At 48.6% G+C, this 25104-nt stretch overlaps 4 protein-coding genes across 6 annotated transcripts in view; 3 read left to right on the top strand and 1 right to left on the bottom strand.

The window, feature by feature from the left end:
- The window catches only part of LOC128275281 (microtubule-associated protein Jupiter), a 34095-nt gene extending 21221 nt beyond the window's left edge, over positions 1 to 12874 (top strand). Inside the window, exons 2-6 of one of the 3 annotated variants that reach the window (XM_053013732.1) lie at positions 5615 to 5748; positions 7990 to 8271; positions 9221 to 9238; positions 11307 to 11426; positions 12003 to 12874. In XM_053013732.1, the coding sequence (XP_052869692.1) occupies positions 5615 to 5748; positions 7990 to 8271; positions 9221 to 9238; positions 11307 to 11426; positions 12003 to 12148 (700 nt within the window). In that variant the 3' untranslated portion in view covers positions 12149 to 12874. The remainder of the gene's footprint in view (positions 1 to 5614; positions 5749 to 7989; positions 8272 to 9220; positions 9239 to 11306; positions 11427 to 12002) is intronic. The other 2 variants (XM_053013733.1, XM_053013734.1) reach the window with 2 other exon arrangements.
- Positions 12875 to 15039: 2165 nt separating this feature from the next.
- On the top strand, positions 15040 to 15255 carry LOC128273105 (D-aminoacyl-tRNA deacylase 1-like). Its single transcript, XM_053011022.1, has 2 exons — positions 15040 to 15082; positions 15161 to 15255. The coding sequence occupies exons 1-2, from the start codon at positions 15040 to 15042 to the stop codon at positions 15253 to 15255; spliced, it is 138 nt and encodes a 45-aa protein (XP_052866982.1).
- A 116-nt stretch (positions 15256 to 15371) lies between these two features.
- LOC128269760 (D-aminoacyl-tRNA deacylase-like) lies at positions 15372 to 15737 on the top strand. The gene has a single exon (XM_053007162.1). The coding sequence runs from the start codon at positions 15372 to 15374 to the stop codon at positions 15735 to 15737; it is 366 nt and encodes a 121-aa protein (XP_052863122.1).
- Positions 15738 to 22652: 6915 nt separating this feature from the next.
- The window catches only part of LOC128273709 (homeobox protein 5), a 44272-nt gene continuing 41820 nt past the window's right edge, over positions 22653 to 25104 (bottom strand). Inside the window, exons 4-5 of the mRNA XM_053011735.1 lie at positions 23036 to 23618; positions 22653 to 22756 (exon numbers count right to left, since the gene is read on the bottom strand). Of these exons, the coding sequence (XP_052867695.1) occupies positions 22653 to 22756; positions 23036 to 23618 (687 nt within the window). The remainder of the gene's footprint in view (positions 22757 to 23035; positions 23619 to 25104) is intronic.

The raw sequence follows: 25104 nt of genomic DNA, 5'->3' as shown, positions 1-25104 counted from the left end.
GTTCCGTTGTTGCTGATCGCATAACTCTTCTCGCTTTCTTCGAGCACGCCACCACACACCGGGTTGTCGGAACCCCTCTTTTACCCAACAAATACTAACTCTCGAGAACTAACGGGACCAGAGAACTCCCGACCGGCGATGGTGAATTTCTGCTTCGACCAGCGCCACAGCGAGTGGGCCTTATGCAATGCTCTGTGAAAGCTCTTCGTGGTGTGTCAGGGTGGCAGAATGGAGGTTGGATAGAATCAAGGACGGAGGCGGTGGCGGAGTGCAGGGAAGGCCATTCTGCTATCGGGCTGCCCTGGCCTGGCCCCCTGGGTGTTGTGTGTTTGCTTTTCACTGCGCGGACAATTGTTGCATTCCACGGGAAGCGCCCGCTGAACATCGTTCTCATCATCCTCTGACACCCCCACGACGGTGGGGGAAGGCCAATCGAAGGGCGGATGGCGAGACCGGGACCTGAAGCAGCTGATGTGATGCAAGGCGGCGATGAGGAAGAATAGAAAATGTGGATTATTCTTTCGTTCGCTCGGACTCTCGCCTCCGCGGATCATCTTCATATCGCTGCTCGGCACGCTTCATTCACTTCACTTGAGATCTCACCAAACACGAAAGGTACTCGCCTTGGCCGCCTCTTTCCTCCCCTGTCTCTCTCCCTCAATAAGATGGTGAACTGAATTGTGGAACTAAATTTAATTTATTTTCTTCCCACACGCCAACGCCGCGCGTTGATCGAAGCACAATCGACGGCGGACGGGCGGACTGTTACGGAGCTCAGACGAAGGCAATCCGGCGCATGCATCATGTTGGTTCACTGACTTGCGGTCTCGGTTTACAAAAGTGTTAATATGCAACAGTGCAACGCGCGCGTTTATGATCGAGTTAATTGTCTCATATTCACGGACGTCGTTCGTTTTTTTTTTTTCAAACGTAGCAATATAATGGTTCGCGGGATGCTTTTCCCAACCCCACACACGACACGGCACGGCTCGGAACGGTAGCTCATTTTTCGTCTCGGTTAGGCATGAAATTGTGTTATTGTGCTAGGCCAACGAGAAGATATGGCGCGCAGAGACATGTCGCGTTCTTCAGGTCTTTGTGGTGAAAAAGTTACATCAACACACGGTGCCCTGCCAGGTTACGCGATCTCTGCCTGGCGATGGTGAGAACATCATCCACCAAAAGCTTGACGTCATCGATCGGGATCTGGGAACCAGCAGCGAAAGACACTGCGAGATTTAATGGCGGACACACGCGGTCGACGATCGGCTGACCGTTCCAGTTCCGATTCCGCAAACCGATGAGCGCTTCCCGAATTAAAACTGTACTCGCTCCGCTTCGCGATTCGGGACGGGTTGCTGCGCTTTTGGTGTGCGCTGCCTGCCGTTGTTGGTGGTGAAATTTCCACCCGTTCCAGCCGCTTGTACCCCGGCCAGGGACGGCTGGCCGGTTTGCTTCCAATTTGTTCCGAATCTCCGCATGGTGTTGGTGGCCGCTAATTGAAGATGCTCGCGAGCGCGCGCGTTCGTCGGGTCCGTTTCCAAATTCCTTCCCGATTTCCCGTTGGTTGCGATTATTGTTTGGTCGGGGGTTGGTTGGCTAGCTGGCCAGCCAGCACCCCCCAGTGGTGAGTTATCCGTTTTGCTCCAGTGAGTCAGCAGGTGGTAGTGGGGGCCACCGAGAGCAGTAGTTGGCAATAAAACTCCTTCAACCAGATCGGTAAACCGTTTTCTCTCCGGTCTTATCAAGCGACTGGAGTGTGGATTTCGCGGCAGTCCCAGGGTGTTTCTCCGACAAACTCCCCCCGACTGTGGCTGGTTCAGTTTTCAATTACTACGGGACCCATCCAAACATTTACGGGATTAAATTTGCATTTTAATCACTAACGAAGCACCCGGCACTACCACATTCATACCTCAAGGCTCGGCGGAACCACGAGGAGCCCTTTCCAATTTCTCTCGATCGTTACAAATTTGGTGCGTCGTCCACAGGGGGGCCGCGCAACAGAGGTGTCCATTTATGTGTCAGCCCCGACCGGCCGGGAAAGGTGCCAACTAACTCTAAATTCCCGATTATTCGCGCCCAATCCGGGCGGTGGGCGAAGAATCCAGTCCGCTAACGACACACACGAGGAACACGTGTTTGTTCGTAATCCTCGACCGAGAGGGGCGCCCTTGGTCGGTCTCTCTCTCTCTCGGTCGGGGTCGACCTGTTGTGGTCAATGTTTTGATCGAGTTGCGAGAGCTCTCCGGGGTGCGCACCGTAATTTATGTAAATTTTGTGAACCATGGACCGGGGTGCCCTTTCGATGGTGGTGGACCCCAGCATGTCACCCGGCAGAGAAAGGGTTCCCGTGCTGCTGCTGCTGCTGCTGCTATGTTGTCCCTGCGCATTCCATATGTTCCGTTTTATCAGATCCCAATGCGCCGTCCGTCGTTCGACCGGCCGTGAGCGACTATGGGAATCACGTTGACAACGACAACAAGTCGTTTGGTGGACGAAGGCGACCACGAAAAGGGCGCAAACATAAATTGAGCCGTGAAAACGGATGGTCGCGGCGGCCAAAGTCAAGTGTCGGGTCTCGGGACTCCGATCGTTCTGATTTTGCCGCCCGCGCGTTAATATCTCGGACGCCTGTTTTGCTTGCCTCGGAGGCCACTTCAACATCTTCCCGAAGGGTGTCACATCTCAATTTCTCCCCCACACACACTGGTTCCGTGTCCGCGCGAGGTGGCTGTGTTTTATGGCGCTGTTGTGGAATTTAAATCTCGTTAAAGCAATCGGGTGGCAAGGCGATGTGTGAATGTGCCACAGTCCATGGGAGCCCTCCCACTTGAGCCACTCGAGGCGCGCCGCATCGTCGAATGGATAAATTCCGACGGGACGCTTTCGTGGGGTTCGTCGATTGAATGCCTGCCCTACGGCACCGCATCGTTTGGGCGCGAAGTGTAACCGGCTACACGTTCAGCCCGGGTCTGGTTTTCTAACGGGGTCATCAATGAGCTTTATTGCTGTTAGTTAATCGTCGGGATCCGGATTTAATCGTCGGTTTAAACGTTATCGATTAAATCGACCATCAATGTAGCGCTGGCTGTTGGGTGGGAAGAATTGGATTGGATCGGGAAAAAGAGAAAATTATTAAACAAAGTATAAAGGGCGAATCCAATAGAGTGCATACGTCTCGCTAGGCGCTCCGGTGTGGGGATCATGTCATGAGAATGGCTAACGTCTACTGATAGTGATGAGAAAACTTGGGCTTTGGTTTATAAGTAAGTGAGAAAAAATGTGAGACGCAAATGTGCAAAATTAAGTCCATAAACTGCGCAACAAGAAGAGATCAGGCAAGATCGGTGATCAGCAGAAAAACAGAGGGACCAAAAAGTAAGACTATAAAATGGCGCAAGATTGTAAACCAAATAGACCCTAACAACAACTCACAACAGTAATGACGAGGAAATGGCACAAGGCAGTCGCGTCATTAGGTAGCGCTTTGCCAGAAACGGGCACCGTCGTCGTCGTTTGCGCAACGATCCCACACCGAACCGGAAGTGCAGTTTTATAACTCTTCGCTAACACACTTCTCACAATCGATCGATTCGCGCTAGGGGTTGCCGAGTATCGGCTCCAGCGCCCCCCCCCCCCCGGGTCCCAGGTATCCGGAGTCCGGGTGTGAAAAGTGAAGCAACGACATCGCGAGTCGCCGGCCGTGAGAAGGTTCCCATTCCGATTTTCGCAGGCGACACCACGGATTCACCGGCGGCGGCGGGTGTGACCTCATTGGGTGCCTGCGGAGGGTCCAAATTTTCAGCACCCAATCGCTGAGGGAGACCCACATATTTTCACGGATCATTCAGCGGACACCAGAGATCGATCGATCGGTCAATTTAGTTCACGGCCCTCCAGTCTCTCGAGACGTGCTCGTCGTCTCGAAATTGATGAATGTGAGTCGGCAAATTCCCAAGACCGCCGTTCCCTCTTCCCGACCGGATCAGCGAAACGTCCGCTCTAGTCCGCGACTGCTGCTGCTGCTGCGGGTCCAAAATTTCTCTTCAACTCTGGGGTTCCCGGTGCAGGTGCCCGGGTCCATCGAGAAATCTCCGGAAACCTTTTTTCTCACGTCGATTACGTCGATGGCGCGAGGTCTCTGAATGAGGTTACTACCAGCCCTTGCTGTTCCATTGCGGGTCCGTCTGCCGTCTGCGGACCGTCGTCGTCTAGGTTCGGGTTTGGCTAGAACCCAGCTCCGGTCCGGTCTGGGCGCGAACGCGTCGGAACGTGTCTAGGGCACGACCTGCGTGGGCTTTTATCAGCACCACGAAACCACCCTAAATGGCCGCGCCTCAAGGTCGCCGCGGGCCGACACACTTAACCCCAGACATCGAAGCCGCCTTTCGGCGCTGGACCCAGGGTGACAAATGGGCCACAAACATGGCCAACGGTGGTCGTCTTGCTGTGGGTGCGTGACTCACTATTGTAATTATATTACGCCCCGAAAAGAGGTGCCCTCTGGGTGCGCTTGGACCTACATTTACCTGCCGTTGGCTTACCGACTTCTGCCTCATTCGTAGAAACATCTAAATCACAAGCCTTGATTTCCGTTTCCTCTAACGGGTAGCTGCGTGTAATCCTGCCACGAAGCGGGGGGTGTCTTCTGTACCCGCTGTGGATTTTACCTACCCTTGCGAACACGTTGCGAACACGTGGGATCCTGGGGGTGGACGTGGCCGAAAAACTAAAATGTAAATACTTGACCTGAAAATCGTCATTTCATTACCGTGCCCGTTCACTCTGTTTGGGTTTTGGACCAACCACTTCATTGCGGTTCCACCTCCAGCGTTCGCCACCGCGTCTATGTGTGGGACTCCTAGTTAGGCCCTTAGCCTCCGCTCTTACCTGTCCCGCTGACTGTTTGGCGGTTGCCAGCCCACGGGACCAGCAAAACAACCAAACGCGAACCAGTCACCACCTAACCGCCTGGACCGCCTAACAATTAGCAAGGCGACGCCCGGTCCGATTCTGCCTGCGTTCGCTAACTCTGCGCCCTCTTTGGTAGACCTTTGAGAGGGTCCTTTACGATAAAAGTGCCGTTTTGATGTGTGTGTGTGTTCGCTTGTGTTGCAGCAAAAATGTCGAAGGAACCAACATGAAAGAGAAAGAGAGAGCAGTACACAGGACACGCAGCTCACACCAATATATCGACACCCCGGAGAGCGGCGTCGTCCCTGAGGGCTTGCGATATCCTTTTTACCGTTACGGCGCGCCATACCAACGAATCTAGTCAGCCTGGTCAGTCAGTCAGTCAGAGTTGGTGTGAGCGCTGCGTTAGTGAGGTTTGTTTGCAATTGATCGAAGTAACCATAGCCAAGTCAGTCGAGACAGTCAAGAGACGTTACTCCAGCAGAGGTTCAGGAATTTGTTCAGTGCGTCGGAACAGAAACAGTCGTGTTCAGGGAAATTTGAAGCTCGATCTTGGTGGATAAAACTAGCCTGCGGTCCGATTGGACCAAGTGACATTTCGCAGTAAGAAGCCCTCCGTGGAATCGTTAATCGTCCTTATATCGTGCTGGTGGACCTCTTCAACTGATGTGTACCCTTTTTCTTACCCCATTTGCAGAGTTCTGAAACCACCGGGCGGTGGCAGCAGTGATCTTTTCGGTTCGGACCTGGGAGCTACTCCGCGCACCATGAGCAAGAATCGCATGCAGTCGAACATCTTCGCAGCCCCGTCATCCGGTGCCCAGAGGAATGGTAAGAGAACGATCAACGGTTATAGAATTCTAACTCAGGAACTCGTAACCTCAAACAGAGGTTGGTATTGATTGTTGGCCGTGTGAAGCATCAGACTACGCGCGTTGTTGTAGCAGCGAGAAGTGCGTGTGTAAGCCTTCCGCGGGTTTTGTTTTTCCGTAAGGTGGTCGGTCCGTACGTGTGCGTGGTGTTCCCTCCTGCAATGGGAGCACTATATCCGCCGAGGGAGGGTGCGCATCCTGTTCGACATTCATTACCCTACCAATACAAAGGTACACCGAAACAACTCGGATCGACGATCGCATTTAGCGAGGGTCCTATGTCGTTGCTTTCGAGGACGATACGGTGGCCACAGGAAGAAGGAAGAGTACAAACGGCGGAATGTATACCCCTTGTGTTTGTGCCTTCGGGTGTGTGTGTGTATTGGTTTGGTGCTCCGACTGTCGGTGGTGTCCTGGGTATAATTTTGCAAAGTTTTGTGGCCGTGTTTGTTGGATGTCATCAATACACGCGGAAGAATAATATGGTTAGAAACGGTGTTTGAAAAACAAACTTTGTTTACGATGCCCACGGGAATGCCCTCCCGCCCGGGTTTCGGTAGCATAGCACCACAGATGGGATTGACAGTGAAAGAAACGAGCGTTCGAATTTCTAATGAAACGTGCCAACATTAACTGGGATAACGATATGACAAAATACGAAACACTCTTAACCGGTTTTATGGTGGATAAACTCTAACATTTCTCTTTGCTTCTTATCATCAACTCCCTGCTTCCATTTGGTCCGATGGAATGAATAATGACCACGAAATGCAGTCTTTCGCCAAGGAGTTCACCGATACTACCTGCTTGGTACATTTTTGAACACTTTCTTGTTCTTTTCCTCTCCGTTAACGTTTTATAATGCATCACTAGAGTCCGTTCATTCGTTCTAATTCCTACCAAGTACTCCGAATAACGCTTGCCAAATCGTGCTTGCTCGCTTCTCTGCCTTCTTGTTATGTTTATACATTTAGAAATAGTACCTGGCGACTGTTTTATCATGTTTCGTATATATTTGTTTCAGCTCCTAGCTGATGTTTTTGGCTATATTCTTTCTAAAGCGTTTCCCCAAAACATGTTCCATGTAGTTTATCCAATTTTCCACTATTTATTGTGACTTTTCACAGTTTCTTAATTCCTCTTGCAGCTCCTAGTGTAGTTTGTATTCAATAATGGAAAGAATAATACTGTTTCAAAATGTACCGATTATTTTCGTATTTGTTTATCAAACCCATGACCTTGTAAGAGATTTTACGTATTATTTTAAGGGTTTTTTTCTCTTCTATTTCACCACAAGATGGTTGTTAATCTTTATCAATCCATCATTGTTCGCCTCAAATGCCACTCTTTTGGGCTGTTTGGCCCCCGTCCCCAGTTTTTCTCGTTGGCATTATCTTGATCACACGTTTGAAGTAATAATCATCTTGTAAAAAAGGTGACAATTGTTTCGGCGAAAACAATGGCCAAATTGATGGCCGCTGGTGGTTGGCTGGGTTGCGGCGGCGGCGGGCAGCACCCATTCTGTGATGGCGTTGGACCAATTTTCCATCGGTACGTCACGTTATAATTTGTCGTTAGCAGGCAATCTTACCATCCTGAGCATAATTTGGTTCCGCGACCCGGCCGCTGCTCTCCAGCCGGGTGTAACCTTATCTCTCTCTCTCTGCCGGGTTCGGCGGGGAGCCCGGAGTCTTCAGCTTCGGTGAAGGTTATTTTCTCGTTTCCGTAATGTGCCCATAATTTTGTAGGTAACTCCTTCGCGGTAATCTATTGGTGCGATCTGTCGTGAAAGGTCGGTTCGCGGCTCCTTTAACGTTCAGGTAGAAAATTGGCACCAGTTAATGATATTTAGTTTACGTTTTTGGTTCCAAATTGTTATAGAGAGAGAGAGAGTAGAGAAAGTACTTCCCACAGATATCCATCCCTGCGGGGTCGGCTTACGTTGCAAAATGGCCTAGATTTTAACGAATTTACTACCAAAATTTTCGATTGAATTTAGAAGTTGTTGAGCACGCTAGTTGTTCCCACCGTTTTGTTAGTTGCTGCTGCTCCCGAACTGTACTTTGAATCTTCACTCTCTTTTGGACGCATGAAGATATTTGGTTTCGATTTCGTTTGTTAATCGAATGGCCCTCGCGAGAGAGACAAATACTAACACAGGGTTTTCTTCTTCGCAACCTTCCGGGGTGGGGAATGATAGGCTCAGAAACTCCACGTCGTACCGGCAACGGGGGGCAGGACTCGCACAACCGGCTGTTCGGTGAGCTGGACCGTCCGTTCACTCCGTCGAAGAACCACATGAAGAGCAATCTGCCGATCGGTGGCGATCACACCGATGGCCGCAAGCCGCAGCAGAACGGCAAATCGAACGGAGTGGCACACCAGAACGGCCACGGAACGGCCAACGGACATCACACCAATGGACACAGCAACGGCAACGGCCACATCTCGTCGGCTTCGTCAGACAACGGATCCAGCCACAGTAAGTGCATCCAGTAGTAGTTTTTGGCCCCAATAGTGTAGCATAGAAGGCGCATCTCAGAAGACGCATCTCTGTTCTGAGGTGCCGTAAGTTGGTTGTTGTTCGCATCGTCTTTGCTTTGTGTAGTTCTTAAGGCCCTAATCCGTGGGAATCCCTGACATCAGCTCAAGTTGAGATTGATTTGTCGTTTGTTTAGGATCATATCCACTCGAAAAAGAGAGTTTGTCCACTTTGTGTCCATTCGTCATGCCCCGTTCAAGACCGCACTCGGGTTCTGTGTGCGAAAATACACGCAACCTACTGACCGTGAATTTCGGTACGGTCTCTCTCCCTCGGTGGTGGTTGTAAAAAGCACGATACACAGATTTATGGCTCCCTGGCATCGGTTCCGGTTCCCTTCACGGACTCCCCGGAATGTATGTCGATCCACAAAGGCGACGACAATTGCATGAAAGACCTGCGCCCGACCGTGTGGAACGGTTTCGGATCGATGAGAATGACATCGCCGGCCGCCCCTGCCATCGTTACACTTCCCGATCGTCACCTTCGATTACGCGATCATTAGCCACGGCATGGGACACGACCAGCTCGGTCGCCATGTGTTGGCCGATGTTGGCGCGCACGGGAGTGACATTCAAGAATCCTACGGAAGTGCTCTGGCGTGGAATGGCGTCGAATTTTGCTCTCCATCCGGGCGCCATTCGTCGGCGGGGTGGCCATTGTTTTGCCGTCATGTTTCGCTTCCTAATTTACCTCCAACACACTCCAGTCCGCCCGCTAGGGGACTTTGCCTTTGGATTGGAGATGGCAGCTCCATTCGCAATCCAGCTTGATCCATTAGGGACCCCCTGGCGTAATCTCAAAACCCTAGTAGGAGCATGTAGTTGTTGTTCTGCGCGGAAGGGCGGGAAGGTTAATCGATTTCTTGTTCCGTTCTTCTTCCACGCAGTCTTCCTGAGGAGATTAAGTAAGTTTTGCGTTGCGCGGGAACAAACGGCACACGGTTGTTCACTCGCTCACTGTGGGCGGGAGTAGGTTTTGTTGTTCAGCTTTTCCATCCGCAAACACCTTAGAGTTGTTGAATGCCAAAAAAAATCATTAGTTTTATGTCACTTCATTATTGTTGACAAAATTCTTTTCCAAATTCATAAATTTTGTTTTACTCTTGTGCCCTGACAATTTACGAAACTAGTGTTTACGGTTCATCATGTGCCGTGGACGATGCATGAAGTTTTCACGTTACATCCAGTATAGTTTCTTCCCATACTCCTGCGCATCCTAGAAATATTAAGTCCATATTTTCAATCGAACATAATGCATGACCAGCACACGCGGACAACTGATGTCCGGTCCAGACAGCCTTCGAAGTCGGCTTTCAGGGAGCCTTTCATTTGGTGCGATCGTGACATCAAACAAAATTAACTTCAATCGCGGGCCGTGTCTTCATTTTTACCGCATGGTCAGGCGCAGCATAATTCCCCATTATTGGACAAATCGAAACACTAGAAGCACAGTTCGCTAACCTCCCGTGAGGTTCCCGGCGGCTCCCAGATAATCGCAGACATCACACACCTACAAGTTCAATTCTCGTCCCACTTCTTTTCGAGCCCAGTTCCGCTTGCTTGCTGACGATCTTGGCGGAGAGAAGCCGGAGAAACGTCTCCGGTTCCGTGTAGAGCGTCGGTCGTGAGAAGATCGCAGGTGGCAGGTTGATGACTCTATCCTTGGGACGCTGCACAGCACCTTTAATTAGTTCTCGATCTTTAGATCACTTGAGGCCGCCTCTTCGGTGGAGCCCGGCCCGGTGCAAAAAAGTGGCTCCGGCTGTGCGGGGGATCAAACATTAATTTTTCTTATGAACCAAGGATAAGTGTTTCTCGCGATCTCCCAAGAATCAAATAATTGTTTTATTAGTGAAGTAAATTGAAACATTCCACCGCAACGATCGTTGATCACCCAACATCTTTCGCGCGCGCTGTACAGTTTCCTTTCGTGTTAATAATGTGCACCCGCACTACATGTGATGTAAATTATCGGAACACATGATCGTGATCATCACGCGCCAGCGTCATTGCATCGGCTACATCACTCTCATCCTCGCATCCTGGCTACACCACAGCTCCAAATCAGCCCTGTCTCTCTAACCAGTGGAACCTGAATGTTTCGTTTCTTCCGGTAACTGCTTAACACCACGGCTCGATCCCTCCGGAATGCGCTTGTTATCTACTGCTGCTGCTCGCGGATGATTGGCCGGCCTGCCTGTGCCGATGTGTCCGATCTGTATTGCCCTCTTTTTCTTACTACCACCTACCTCCAACAACCCAATGGCCCGCCCGCCCGTGACCACATAATAAGGTAACGAGGATGCATCGCCGGATTCAGCCTATTCGTCGCAATCACAGTCATCGACGCAGCAGCAACAGCAGCCGCAGCCGCTCCAACAGCTGCACCTGCAACAGTCGGTGGCCGGACCCGGCGGTATCTGGGCCCCGTTTGATGGGGGCCTGGCCGTGCCGGTGTCGCCCCGGCGCCATCTGCAGCAGTTTTACCCGAGCGGCGAAACCCTGAATCCGACCTATGCGTCCAACATTAATCTGTGCATCAGTGACGATATCATTATCAGCGTGACGGAGCACGACGACGACGATGCGGCCGGCGCATCGTCCTCGCAGCTGCAGAGCAGCTTCAGCAACGCCAAAGGTAGCCAGAATAGGTGGCACTCACGGCGAACGCGAACTCACACTGGCCTTCTTCTTCTTCACACCTTCTTGAGTTCTTCTGTGTTGATCGATTGGATTTAAATGTTTATTGGACGTTGTTTTAGACTTGTTTTTACTGTATGTTTTGCAACAACAGTTCTCGCCTTGGTGTGTGACGTTTTGAGTTTGACTGGAAAATGCTCCATTTACTGCTTATGCTTTCGCATGCTCTCTTACGCTGTTACTATGCTCGCTTTCTGCTTTCACTAACCCTCCGGTTCGAACGAACTTCAATGCTTTTTTTACAACACCCACACCACACACACACATCTCTAGCATCGCCGCGATCACCCCGCTCGCCACGATTTGCGCAACGGAACCCAGTTACCGGCAACGGAGTCGAAGACTACGCCGACAAACCACGAAAGGCCAGCTCGAGACGTGGAGCAGTAGGAGGTAAATTTGTGCACTAATTCTGTTTTTTTTTTCCTCTTTTCCGGGCACAACGGTATGTGGTGTTTGAGTGTTTTGAAAGTTTAATCACACGCGCGCACAAGCAGCTTAACCGAAACTAAATGATCATCGACACTATCTCTCTAACTAACTAATGGGGCACCGCGAGTTCGGGAAATGGTTCATCATTTAGCAAAGGGCACAATAATTCTATACCGGGAACACATTACATAACGATCCTTACTACAAATGGTGCTTGTGAATAACTCTAATCCACATCAATCAACAGCGCGTTGCTAACTAAAGTTTTATTAAACAACACCTTATTTTGATATATCCCACCCAAGACAGGGGCGCAGTGTCCGCGGTTTGACGTGAATGTTTAGATTAGAATGATGAAACACACCGATTTACCACTTTAAACCTTCGCTCCGTTTCAAAAGGATTGGTTTCTCAGAAAGGATGAAAGATACGCCCCATGCGAGAGTACCAGAAGTCCATTGTTTCCACCATTCCGATCCCACTAGTAGTGAACGGGCATCGTTAACACTTTTGTCCTACGATTGTTTCGCTTCGCAGATGGCAATCCGATAACTGGGGAAGGATACAGCAAATCGAACGGTGCAGCCGAAATCAACACTACGGTGCCGTCGCTGAACGGCGGAGGACACGTGATCAACAAGAATCGCATCCCGCCCGGTGGATTCTCGTCGGGACTCTGGTAAACGGTACGGACGGTACAGGAGAGGACGCCCCGGGGGAACCGTGAACCGTGGATGTGTTGTCGCCGTCTTCGTCACCGACCGTCGTTTATCCATGTTTTGTTTCCTTTCCAACTACGTTTTCGAATATTGTTTAAAAAAAACCGAGCACCCTCCGGTGTCGTTAAAAAGCCGTCGCAGCAACAAAGAGCAATAATAATACTAGCACGACACGGCTCAACGACACAGGTTTGAAGTTTCTATTCCATCAAACGCGCGCGCTCTTCGTCCTTAAAATCGAGAACCTGATCGAGTCCGTAGAGCGAGAGCGAATTACCGGGGGGTACCGGATCGAGTTTTGTCCCCCAAAAAAGAAATTACAGTTGGATAGGAAATGGAACCAGAAATGTAATATCGATATGTAATAACAATAGAGATCCCACTAGGTGACACTACGACATACACCAGAGTAAGCGTGTAATGGTTTGCATTTTCCCAGAGAAAATGGAAATAGTTCGTAGCCCAGAAAGAAAAGCCCAACTCACTAAGCCCCACCCCTTTCGATGTACTGGCGTCACCGCAACTAGAACACTGCAAGTCTCTGGGAATATCAGTCTTCTGGAATCGAGTAGACAAACCGATTGCAATCGAGATGGAAATCGAACAGCAAAAGACAAGGCTCGAATCACGAACGAACGATTTATGTGAAACGACAAAACAACAAAAGAGAACTTTGAAAATGTTGCAACACAACACGTGTATGTGTGTGTGCATCAAGAGATACGAACAGGGAGCACAAGTTTCGGAAACTGGAGTCACTGGAAGGAACAGGAAAGTCAATTTGTAAAAAGAGAAAAAAACACAAAAATTAATAGGTTCTGAGTGCGGAAGCAAAACATAAAAAAACGAGATTTCCAGTAGCGAAACGAAACGAATGTTGTTGTTGTTGGGTGGGTGGGTATTTAGGGAAAAGGAGGAAAAAAGAAAGCTCTAACTAATGGCACTATATCTCCATGAAGTAAAACAATTCTTGGTAATTATCGAACCCCTTATATAACCACACACACGCAAGCAAGAAACAAGAATTGTTGCAAGTCAACCCGACAAAAGGCGTAGCACAGCAGCAGCATGGGTAAAGATCTAAAATAATCGTTAGACAGCCCCCGCAAGGCCGGCAACCGTGGGGGGAACGGGGACCGGCATCAGAATGTGTGAAGGATGAAAGTTTATACACAAACACACGCATATTTATCAGAGTGGCAGGCAAAAGATGTAGTTATTGTGAAAAGTTGACTTTAGTAACGAAAGATTAGCGAAACAAAACGAAAAAAAAACTATAAAAACATAGTAAAACCAAAAGAAGAAAAGGACGAAATGAGGGAAGCAGCGCAACCACATTTCTCGCGGTACAGACGAATTCATCCAGCGAATTCCGGCCACCCTCGTAACGATACTCAGAGAGAGAGAGAGAGTTGGAGCAAGCAATTTCTCCACCAACACCTCGTTTTTCGTTTCCAATCGGGGGGCCCTACGGGGAGCGCTGCGAGACGCGTCCGGACGTAAGGATTGATAAAAATACTTATCTATGATTGGCCTTAACACACCAACCGCTCTTCTGGTAGGAGTAGCACCCTTTTCTACTTCCACAAAAGCAAGTTTTGATAATTGTTTACGCATATTGTTTGCCATTCGAAGCATTATATTGAGTGTAGCGCGTCGTCGTCGTCGTCCTAACGATTATTGTAGGTTTGGTAAGGCAACCCCCTTCACAACACACACACACACACGTATATGTGTGTCATGCCTTTGCAGTGTCCTGTGGGGGAAGCTTTGCGGTCCCGACCGAGTCCACCCGGGAGGGCGAAAGAGTAAGCGGAAGAGATATATATATAAAGAGCATGCAAGGCAGCAGCAGTTGAGACCACTACTGATGTTACCTCTCACACGGAACTGGACACGGTCTCGGGCGTGTAACTGTGCTCGTCACAGGAGCGAGCAGCCCGCGCTGCTGCCGGTTTGGTGATGAAATGTGCATTCGATAGCAACTCTGCTTGCTATTATATAATTTTTATAAAATTATCAGCTATATAAACGAATGGAAAGCATAGAATCCCCAGGAGAACGGCCGAGGCGGATCGTGTGCGCGCGCCGGCCCGAACGCAGCGATGCACAAGATCGAATGGGGCGAACAGTTTGTATTAATGCATAAAGTATGGAAACCTCATTTAGAGTTGCCTTGTGTTTTTCTTTTGTTTTGTGTCGCGTCGCGTATCGCGCGCTATCTTTGCCTGTATACTCTTTTCACGTACACACACAAAGTTTATTCGTCTTCTTTTCTTGCGTAGTTTTCGAATTTTTTCTCCCTACTGCACACGACTTGTGCTAAAGTTCCGATAAAGTTCTATTTGCATTTATGCAGCGAAAAGAGTGAGCTAAAGATGGGAGGGTACACGCGAAAGTGGTGTGCCAGGGCGTCGGAAATACTGTTGCAAGTTGCACTATTTAACGACAACAATAATAATGTGTGTATCTTCGCAACCGCAACACCCGTGTACCACCCGTGGTAACGAATTGAATTCTTTTGTCTCCTTTTGTAATAATACATTTTAATTTAATACACTACCGTGCTTCCTTTATTGCCATCCGAACGTTTAGCAAGTAATGTCGGCTTCGTCGCGTAATTCCGAAAATAACGGTCTGTTCGAAAACGCCCTGCTTATAGCTGGTGCTATCGGCTCTGAAATTATAGCATCTGGAAAGCAAATGTCAAAATTATGGCAGCATGCTATGCTATAATTTTGACGTCTAACCTTACGTTTAAAACGCCTGATCGACAGAGCAAAAATGCCGGTCTGTTTGTGCCGGGAAAACATTTTGCGGTGATTGGGGGCTTGAATTTCGACGAAACTAAGCCAATGAAGGCAATCATTCAACGAGTAACATCGGCCAGCGTTACGGGTAAGTTGTTTTTTTGGTGCGACAAAGGTCACCAGCTGCTCTTCCGTTCAGCGATATTATTTCGTGCGCTGTTTTTAGTTTGCGATGAAAGGGTTAGCAGCATCGGCCGAGGACTGTGCGTTTTGGTGGGCATCTCGATGGACGATAACGCGAACGATGTCGACTGGCTGTAAGTAGGGGCTGGTGTGTGCGGCACGCGGTGGACTACTGCGGTTTCTACGATCGTTCCAGAGCCCGCAAGCTGCTCAACATCCGGCTGTTCGAAGAGCCGACCACAGGCAAACGGTGGATGCAGTCCGTTTCGGAGCAGCAGCTGGAAATCCTGTGCGTCAGCCAGTTCACGTTGTACCACCGGATGAAGGGAAATCGTCCCGACTTTAGCCGTGCCATGCAAGGACCCCAAGCGCAAGAACTGTACGGGACGCTGCTGCAGAAACTGCGTGAGCAGTACGCACCGGACCGCATCAAGGACGGTGTGTTTGGGGCCATGATGCAGGTGCACATCCAGAACGATGGGCCCGTCACGCTGGAGATTGAATCACCGCCGCAAACGGAGCAAGAGCGACAGAAACTGCAGCGCTCGCAAGGGCACAAGGCGAAGGTGAAAGGTACAAGCGAACCGGACATGCAACGGGCACCGGCTGGAGGCGAGTGAGCCGTGAAAAACGACCCAAAACATTGTCCCTGGTTTTAGCTATACTTTAGGACCCGCTTTGGGTTACTGTCGGGCGAAAGGTGAAGTAGCCTTATTTGATAGGGAGACTGAGTTTACTAGGATGATGGTTTGGTGCCTCGAATGCTCCTCATTCGTTTCGTTAGTGAGCATCATGTTTAGCCGAAACATAGGACGCTTTTTTATGCGGTACGTAAATGCGAACTTTCACAACGCGTCCATAAATGGACAGGGAACAATATGAAAAAGATCCGTGGTTCAGAACTTTGTATTGGGAACCTCTTCAATTAGGCGAGTTACTTAGCCATCACCACCGAAAAGATGTTCAAAATTTACGAGCAGCATAGGGATCTTGGTACCAGCGAAGAGTTAACGGCTTTAGCCTAAGTCCGAATACGTTTAGTCATAGATTTTTGATAACTATCACGGGTGCTGCACGGCCAGCACACATGGAGGGCACGCGTGTCTCTGTTCGCTACGTTTCCAACGGATAAAACTCATTTGAACTGTTACTTTCTTTACTTCTGCTACCCGTACTACTTTTACGTTTCTGAAGACCAGATCTAACCAAAAGATAGACCAATTGGAGGGAGTACTCCACAAAATGGTACGGTATATTCAAAAATAAACTACCTTAACGAGGTATTTAAAAAAACTATCATACGTCCACTCTCTGATTTCCTTTATTTTGATCCGAAATCTCGAAATTATTTGATTGAGTAGCGCTTGAATCTCCACTTTCCGAAACGGAACCGAAAAAATATGGACAAATTTCTGATGGTCCCAAATATCCAGAAATCGAATAGGGGAGCATGATCAGGCTTACTGGCAGAGGTAGCACAAAAGCTGGTCACTTGTGCGCAACACCCTCACAACATTGCACACATGTTATTGGAACGGTTTGCAACTTGTGTGTCAGCGGCGCTCGGTAGACTCCAACGGTACCTCAAGCGACGAACCCGATTTTTTAATGCGCCACCTCCGACCAGCTCATGCTAGCCTATTAATTAAGCCACGGGGAACGCAGCTTTTCTTACACGGCTCGCCAGCCGGTGAGGGATCTTTCCAGCGGTGGTCGCTTGTCCTACAGAAAACGGGAAAATGAATGGAAAGAAACACGAAAAGAATCGTTCAGTGAGCTATTCACTGTCTCGAACCAACAGGAGAATGCTTTTACTTACCACGTGTCCGCCCGAACGCAAGAGCTTTCGAGCCAACTTTGGCTAGAGTTTTACCAATTTTAATAAAACAACTTTACAAAAACCGTGCGGGCTAGTTTCAATAATATTTTCTCGTATATTTCCACTCAAGTATCAACTTCTGCCCTATAAATCGTCGTTTGTTTTTCGCTCTCGTTATTCCAAGCATTCGGCGTGCGCGGGCCACACTGCAGCGGTCTAAAACAATCGACTAACTCTGTCAAACCCTTCGCCGTGCTGGGCCATGCGCGTGATAAATTCCTCATCTCTCAATTCTCGCTTACAACTTAGAAATCGCACAGAAGAGACTAAAATAAGAAGGCAAATCAATTCACTACTTAAAGTCTAGTCCAGGGAGTTAAAATTATTAAATTAAATAAAACCATCTACAATGTGTGGGTTGTGTGTCCTGGGGGATGACCTCCATCTACCGTTGTAACTAAAATTACACCCAAAAGCGTGTGTTTTAACGTGCTCCAACGACCACCTGAGCTGAGTGCTTCTCGTACGCCCTCTCTGCGCGTTCCTGTTTTTCCTGGCAATATTCAAATCCTTGCTTGACATTATCTCCTACATTTTTCCACGCCGTGTCGCTTGTGTCTCGAGGGGGAGACATTCCCTAGCGCAAGTCAATTCCTTTGAGTAACTTTTATTAAGTGAGGAAAAAGTTAAAACCGAAACAGAAACGATAACATCACGCCACCCACCACCAGAGCGGCCTCAAAGGGACCGACTTTTGGTTCTTTTGCATTCGCCCTTTGAGATAAAACTCTCCCTCCGACGGAGACCGAGCTTTCCCGAGCTGCACGGCACAAAGTTTATCCCTTTTTTTGTCCGTGTTCTGTTTTTTCCACAATCTCCCCCGGACCCTGGTCCTTGGGCCCGATTTGAGCTTTATTTATATTTCCTTTCGGACACCGCCGCTGCCGCCGGGCGCTTGTTGTTCTAAAAAGTGGCCGGCCACCAACACGCGATAGTATGAAAAGCGAGAATTAATGAAAATCATCCTTCAGGGGCGGGTGAAGAACACACTTCTCAACAACAACAACACACGGTGCGGCGGCAGCGGCCCCTAATCTGGCGATCTCTGATTTTGAAGCGTTTTTCTTTAATTCTTCGCTTAAAGTGGTTGACAAAACAAAATGAAATCGCCTAGCGCCTAGAGGGCCGACCGGGAAATGAACAAACAGACGGGGGGAACCGGATACCGAGAAGCGGAGTCACGGAACAAGAATCAACTTTGTGTTCCACGAACACTCAAATTGCGAATCGTTCTTGCTCTCCCCTGTCTCTGTGACCGACTTCGGAGGATATGTTTCTGGGAATCCGTTGGTATCCGTGCTCGGGTACAATTGCAAACATCGCTTAATCCCATCGAAATGAATCCATTTCGAGCAAACCAGCAGGACATCATGTTTTGAGCCAATCCCACGCAAGGAGACACGGACAGATTTATGAAAAACATACACATACGCCCTCTACTACGGGTGGCCATTGGGTGGCCAACAAGGTGGGCCAATAAGTAGTGTAGCTAGGGCATCACTAAACTATGATTCAAAATGCCAGAGCGCCATTAGTTATGCCGTAATGGTGCAGTAGTTGGACCTTTTTCGGTGGCCTCTAGACAAAGGGAGCATCGGTTGTCCATCATTTAATAGACGATCATAACTACTCCCAAGAAAGCAAAATTTTCAACTCTTTTCGTCAACCTTTGATTGAATATTAGATGATTTTTTGGAACCAGGAAGATATTGTTTTTTGAAAGAATTACACCACAATGGCGTTACTTACTACTAATGCCACTGGATTGATTCTAAATTCAGATGCGGCCAGAAACTAGCTAGTTTGCAGCAAACGCTCCTGAAAAGGTTTCAAATGAACTAAAAAATCACTAGACGAATAAAACGATTCATGCTTCACTACTTATTGATCGCAGTAGCCGATGCCGTGCTGAATAAAAGATGCACGCAGCGAACGGGAGGAGCGTCCACCCGTGCCCAAATGGGTCATAATGAAAATTAAAAATGCATTATGCTTTTCTGTCGGCAAGCAAAACATGAACGGACGGGACAGAGGCATTGCAAATAGACAAAAAACGCACCTATTACCCCCGGTCCACCCAGCGCGACCGCCCGGAAGACCTATCAAACGTTACCTCATCCTCAACATCGGGCGGCGCTCGGCGCTCTACGAAGGATAAGTGTCTTCCGTACGCCGGAGGAGCCGGAACAAGTAAGGCACTCGGCCAGCGGCTACCATAGACGCCGTGTACCGAGTAAGGAAAGTGAAACGTGCCAGTGCTTACTATGATAAAGTTTCACTCGACAAAACTATCGCTCCTCGTGTGCGGACAGAGAGCGCACACCGCGTGGCTCGCTCGGGGGTGCATTATCATAATAATAAAGTTTCTTCTTTCCGGTTTATGTTGAAAAGGCAAAATCAAACAATCAATCCAAATGTTTGCACACCAACAGCACCAGATTGATGTAACCTTTAGCCTGCTGCCCTGGGTGGTGACGGTGATGTTATAGCTTCCTCCTTCTATGTAAGCAAAATATAACTTGATCAAAGTAATCCTTACCATTCCTTGCCTTACTTAGCTCGCCTTTTTCTACCGCTTTCTATTCGAGTTGGTGTGTGTATGTGTCGGTGTTCGGGTGTTTCGAGTGTTTCTATTTGTTGTTAATTGTTTCGTTCAATATATAAGCTCATCATTTAGATTGATCAATTATACGCGGGCGCGCAACGAGATACTTCGGCTTCGCGATAACACCCCTGTAACGCTCGGTGTAACCCCGCCCTTGGTGCGAAAATAGTGCTCACTTTTGCTGATATTTGATTAGTATTTTTAGGTATTCTTTTCGTTTAAATAAATTCCTCTCTCGCAAGGCTGAAACGGGGGGGTGTTTCCGGTCTATTTTTGGCGCGCCGGAATGTGTGATACTAGAATTGCCATCGCGCCCTGTAAATATATTAAATGTATATCCATCTCTCTCTCTCAGACTCACTGTGTACCCAAACCTAGCATCCTTCTTCTTTTAGTCCACACGTGCCAACAGTGACCGGGAGTTTTTTTGATTTTCCATTTCCCGTTTAAGGGCCCATCGCTTTTTCCCACCGAAGGACATCAGTATCGTGTGTGGTGAAGGTGAAACAAACGAACTGGAATCGTGCAGTGCAGGTGCCTTGCCGCTCGTTTTTTTCTTTCTCTTCTTCGTAGCCGTATTGTCAAAAACTTCAATTTCAACTTGTACTGGAATCCGAGACGCGCCGATAAAGTTAGTGCCACACGAGTCTAAGCCCCGTGATGCCCGCGTTTAGTGTTAGAGTTTCGACATTTGTTTTTCGTATCATGATACACTCTACTTCACTACTCCATTCACGGTGGCGTACCTCACACGGTGGTACGCAGAACGGTCGGGTCGAGAAGCCTTCGAAGAAACCCGGAAAGAACTTTATTTGAGGCATCGTCTCGCTCGTTTGCGGCAAGATTGTAGAGCTTGCCGTTTTGCACTGCCTTTTTCTCGGTACACAAACTCTGCACGACGGTACGCCGACGGCCGGTGCCACAGGTGCACCGGGCCGTGCGTGAGCTTCTTATCGGTGAGTGGAATGTTTTCTGCATAACTCTACTGTTCCGGTACACCACACGCGGCACTGGCGCAAAGGATGATTTTATGCTTCACTTTGAGTGCTCGGTGTTTGCGTTGTTATTTTCGCGCCTTTCCTTATTCCGTCCTCCCTGTAGTGTACACTTGTGCGCGCGCTCTGCTTCTTGAGGCCAGGCCCCTTCGAAAGCACCAGCACCAGCTTCCGGCACTAATAATAGTTGGAGGATACACAGTCCTTTCCGCTTTCGTTTAGCGCCGTTTTCACGTGTTGGTGTTTTTTATCTCGTTTTATGCTGCCTGTTCGTAACAGTATTTGTTTTTGCGATTTAATCGTTAGACATTGAAAGATTTTTGTGTTTTATTTTTAGAAAAAGTAAATACCTTAGTCTCATTGCTGCGCTTTCTTACGATATTTTGCTTGCCGAGCGGAATAGTGGTGACTCTGTAAGGCGAGTGAAGCCGCGGAATGGAATGTGTGTTGCAAATAGCAGTGTGCACTTTGATTGCACTATAGAACGGTGGTGGGGCTACCGAGTATAGTAACTAAGCTGGCGGTGGTACGGATACTCCTTTTCCACCGCCACACAGTACGAAGAACCATCACAGTAGACATAGTTTGATATTTCTCACGATGTGCCACGAAAAACAGGATTTAAAATTCAACAGACGAATGTGCGGATGAAACCGTTTCTTGAGCAAGACGTTCGATGTGAGTGGGTCGGTCGACAATTCGGTCGGTGCAAGCGTCTCTTTAAAATAAAAACACCAAACACTGCCATTTTGGGGTTCGTGCAACGAGGGCTGCTGAGTGGTGGTCTCTCCATGCTACTCGCGAAATGCACGAAAAGCTCATCTTAAGCGCATTAGTTCGTTTTAAGTATGTCAGTTTTGTTAAGTTTGCCCGCAGTCCTTTGCATTCGTTACCGGCGTTGTGTCGGGTGTGAAATCTGCTTTCGCGTATGTGGAGAGTTGGTTTCGGCTCAAATGTGGGACCTTAAGTAACAAGCACGTCGTGGTATTGCCGTTGATTACTAACCGTTGCGCTTTCGCAAGGCGTTTGCACGAATTCCTAACAACGAACGTGTGTCGTGAGGACGGTGGTATTGCAGTTTTCTTTAACGTCTTTAACTAAAGTTAACGGGAGTTTTAAAATTAAAATAATGTACAAAACATATTAAAACAAGTCGATGTCCTACTTTACAACATAATTTTAAAAACGGTGCGTGCGTAGTGCAGGAGCTGTGGTGTCTCTGCACGTTGACGTGGGTTTACACCTATCTTCTTAACCTAAGGGATGTCTTTACAAAGAATGTTTTCTTCAAATCGATGGCAATTAGGGGAGGCATCTCCTCGAGCAGCATTGGAACGAGGATCACTGAGGAGCATCGACGAAGGTGGAATAAATAGAACTGAACGGAGCGCGTTCGATATTGATGAAAACAAATGAACGGCAAATGGTGGCTCGTCCAAAAGTACACAGAGCTGTCTATCTCGATTAACACAGAACTAGACAAATGAACATGATGAACACGAAACAAGTACAACGAGACATCCGCAAACGGTGTGAGGGATTAGTGGAGGGCACATCCCTTCGAGTAGGGTCCGACCTACCTAGCGTAAGCTTCTAACACCCTAACAGTATGGGGAAAGGCAGCACTTTTATCATTCATATCGCCCGATTCCTCCTCTTTTTCGCTTGGTTCCTTCGGTTATTTCAATTTTCAACTATTCCCTGCCTTCCAGCCACCGCCGTCGGTTCCATTTCGCCTTGCGTTACAAAACATTGGCCCCGGGTACGCTATACACGTTCTACATTCCCGTTTCGTCCGTTCCGTTCCGTTCCGTTGATCCATTATCCGGCTTATCGTTTAAAGTACATTTCCGCTCACATTTCCTCGCGGCCGGCTCTCCACGGCTCCTCTTACACAACGATTATCACATATTTGAGAATGGTTTTCCATCGGGTTTTGATTTGCCGGGGGGTTCTCTCGTGCGCCCCCTGTTTCCGGTTCTGGTTACCTTACAGCTTGGTCTACTTACAGCAACGAGGTGTCCTCGTCCGGGCGGCTGCCTAACCGGTGTCTGCTTCACACCCAGACACCGTGCGGATTTTTGCTCGTTGGCACCGCGTTCTCTAGCTGCCGCGGGGAACCGATCATCCGTCGGGTGCTGCCGGGTTTGACGGAACCAACTACAAATATAAAAAGGCAACGGGAACGGTTAATGTCAACGATTCTGAGGACATTGAGTGTAGCGAGTAGGCGAAAGATGACAGAGATGAAGGCAAATCAGAGAGTGATTTAAATCATAGAGGACATTAATGAAAAAGAACTAAAATAAACAAACCAACACCAAATTAGGCCACGGAAAACAAGAACAGTGGACGATATGAAATGAAAAGAAAAGGATAACAGAGTAGCGAAATGAAGCGGGTAGAAGCAAAAAAAATAAACAAATGGACGATCCTTACACTCGGACTCACCTTCCAGCAGGTGCCGGACCTCGTCCGCCGGCGGCACCACCGCCAGGCTCTGCAGGTTGACCTCCTTCATCTCGTGCACCAGCCGCTCGACCTGCTTCTTCTTGTCCGCGATGGCCGCCTCGAGCAGCGACACCTCGGTCCGCAGCTTGTCGTGCGCCTTGTTCGCCTGGTCCGCGCTCTGCACCGCCAGATCGATCTCCACCTGGAGCCTGTCAACTTCACACATTAGATGCCGTTCCAGCAGCTGCTGTCGGTTCGGATCGTACTGTCGGCTATACTTGCGCTGCTCGACCAGTATCTCGTCCATCAGCAGCCGGATGCGGTTCTTGCACTGCAGCAGCTCCGTCTCGCTGTTGGCCAGCTTTGACCGGAGCAGCGTCAGCTCGGACTTGAGCGTTTTCTCCTGCTGCCGCACCAGCTCGCTCTCCTCCTCGACGTACTGGAACGCCTGCAGCTGTTCGCCCGTCTGCCGGTACAGTGCGTCCGTCTTGTTGATCTCCTGCGTGATCACGTCCAGCTGGTCGAGCTGGTCGCGGCTGCGGCCCTCCAGGTACAGTATCTCGGAATCGTACTGAAACGATCAGACGGTAAAAATTAGATCAACAATCACTATCAACCTGAACCGAGAAGCAACTGCAACCTGCCGGACCCTTGTCTCCGGAGTTCGCTGCCAGCACAAAACGTCGTTAAGTGCACGCCATTGGCACGCTAATCGGACCGCCGGTCTACGATAAGTGGGTGAAGTGGATCGGAAAGAAGCTAAGCCATTTACAACACTACACGCGGCAACCGCAGCCAACCGTTGGGTTGGATTGGAGAGGCCAATAAAAACGAGGCAACGGAGCATAAGAGGGAAAACTTAAGGTGAGCCACTACACAAGAGTAAAAGCATCGTCAAATCGGCATAACGAAGCGATGGGGCGGACCACTTGACGAAGCGCCAGCCTCTTGGCGGGTCGCGCTAAGGGTCATTGTAGCGACCGCGATTATCGCTCTCGGTGAGAGAGGGGGAGATACTTCCACCGCTCGATGGGGTGGAAGTGTCCCGATGAGCGCGGACAACAGCACGGTTTAGCTTTCATCTTCGCTGTACAACCGAGCCTGGTAGCACTGAGATTGTTGCTAGACACTTGTTTTATGATATTTTTTCAATGGAAAGTGGCTGTCGTCAAAAGAAAGATTGTGCAAAAGTATTATAAAAATCGACGGTGTGTTGACGTTAGAACATGTAAAAAAAGGAACTCAAAAACAGAGTAAATAGGCACTAAGTATTGGCAAATGTATTGCTAGCAAAAACAAATGGAACAAAACGAAAATAGTACAACAAGTCATTAAAAAGAGCCACACATCAATTGAATGTCATAGAAACATCACACAAAACAACACAATCTGCTGGAACATAGCCAAACTCAAGTGGACAACATTCAGCAACGCATTAAGCCGAAAAAGTGGAAAACATCACAATAACGCATTGAAAACACTATCAATACCGCAAGACATTATTAAGAACATTATTAAAGACACTATTAAAGTAACAACCACAACAACGTTTATCAAGCAAAAATTAAACATCATCAAAAATCATAAAATCAAATAGAAAAAAGAACATTTAAAACGCACTTTACAATGGACGACAGAACAAAGCCAAATGGATATAAAATAAATTGAAACAAAACTAAACCTTCAAAATGTGGCTAGTTAATCGGTACTAATCGAGCAAATGAATGACTAATTTTGTGCTACAATAACCGAAAAGGTTCATTGCTAATTTGCAACAACCAACCAAGTGGTCCGTACCCGTGAGGTCTTCAGCAAGCGTGGAGCCCTCCGACGCCGCTAACGAGAAAGGAGAAAACAGATTAAGACTTTATGTTGATAGTATCGGGCAACGGCCAACAACAAACTCTTTCACGCCGAAACGGAAACCCTCCCCGCCCAGATGCAAGGATCCGATAACGGGGGCTCGGTCGGAGGAGGAATAGGGCCAATAGAAACATAAACAGGCGGGGAACTAACAGCACTACTACAAACTAGCACACCCGTGGCCGTTACAGTCA

This window comes from Anopheles cruzii, chromosome 3, assembly GCF_943734635.1.
Source record: "Anopheles cruzii chromosome 3, idAnoCruzAS_RS32_06, whole genome shotgun sequence".
Classification (NCBI taxonomy): domain Eukaryota; kingdom Metazoa; phylum Arthropoda; class Insecta; order Diptera; family Culicidae; genus Anopheles; species Anopheles cruzii.
The sequence above is the reverse complement of the archived record's forward strand: the minus strand, read 5'-3'. Positions and strand labels throughout refer to the sequence as shown.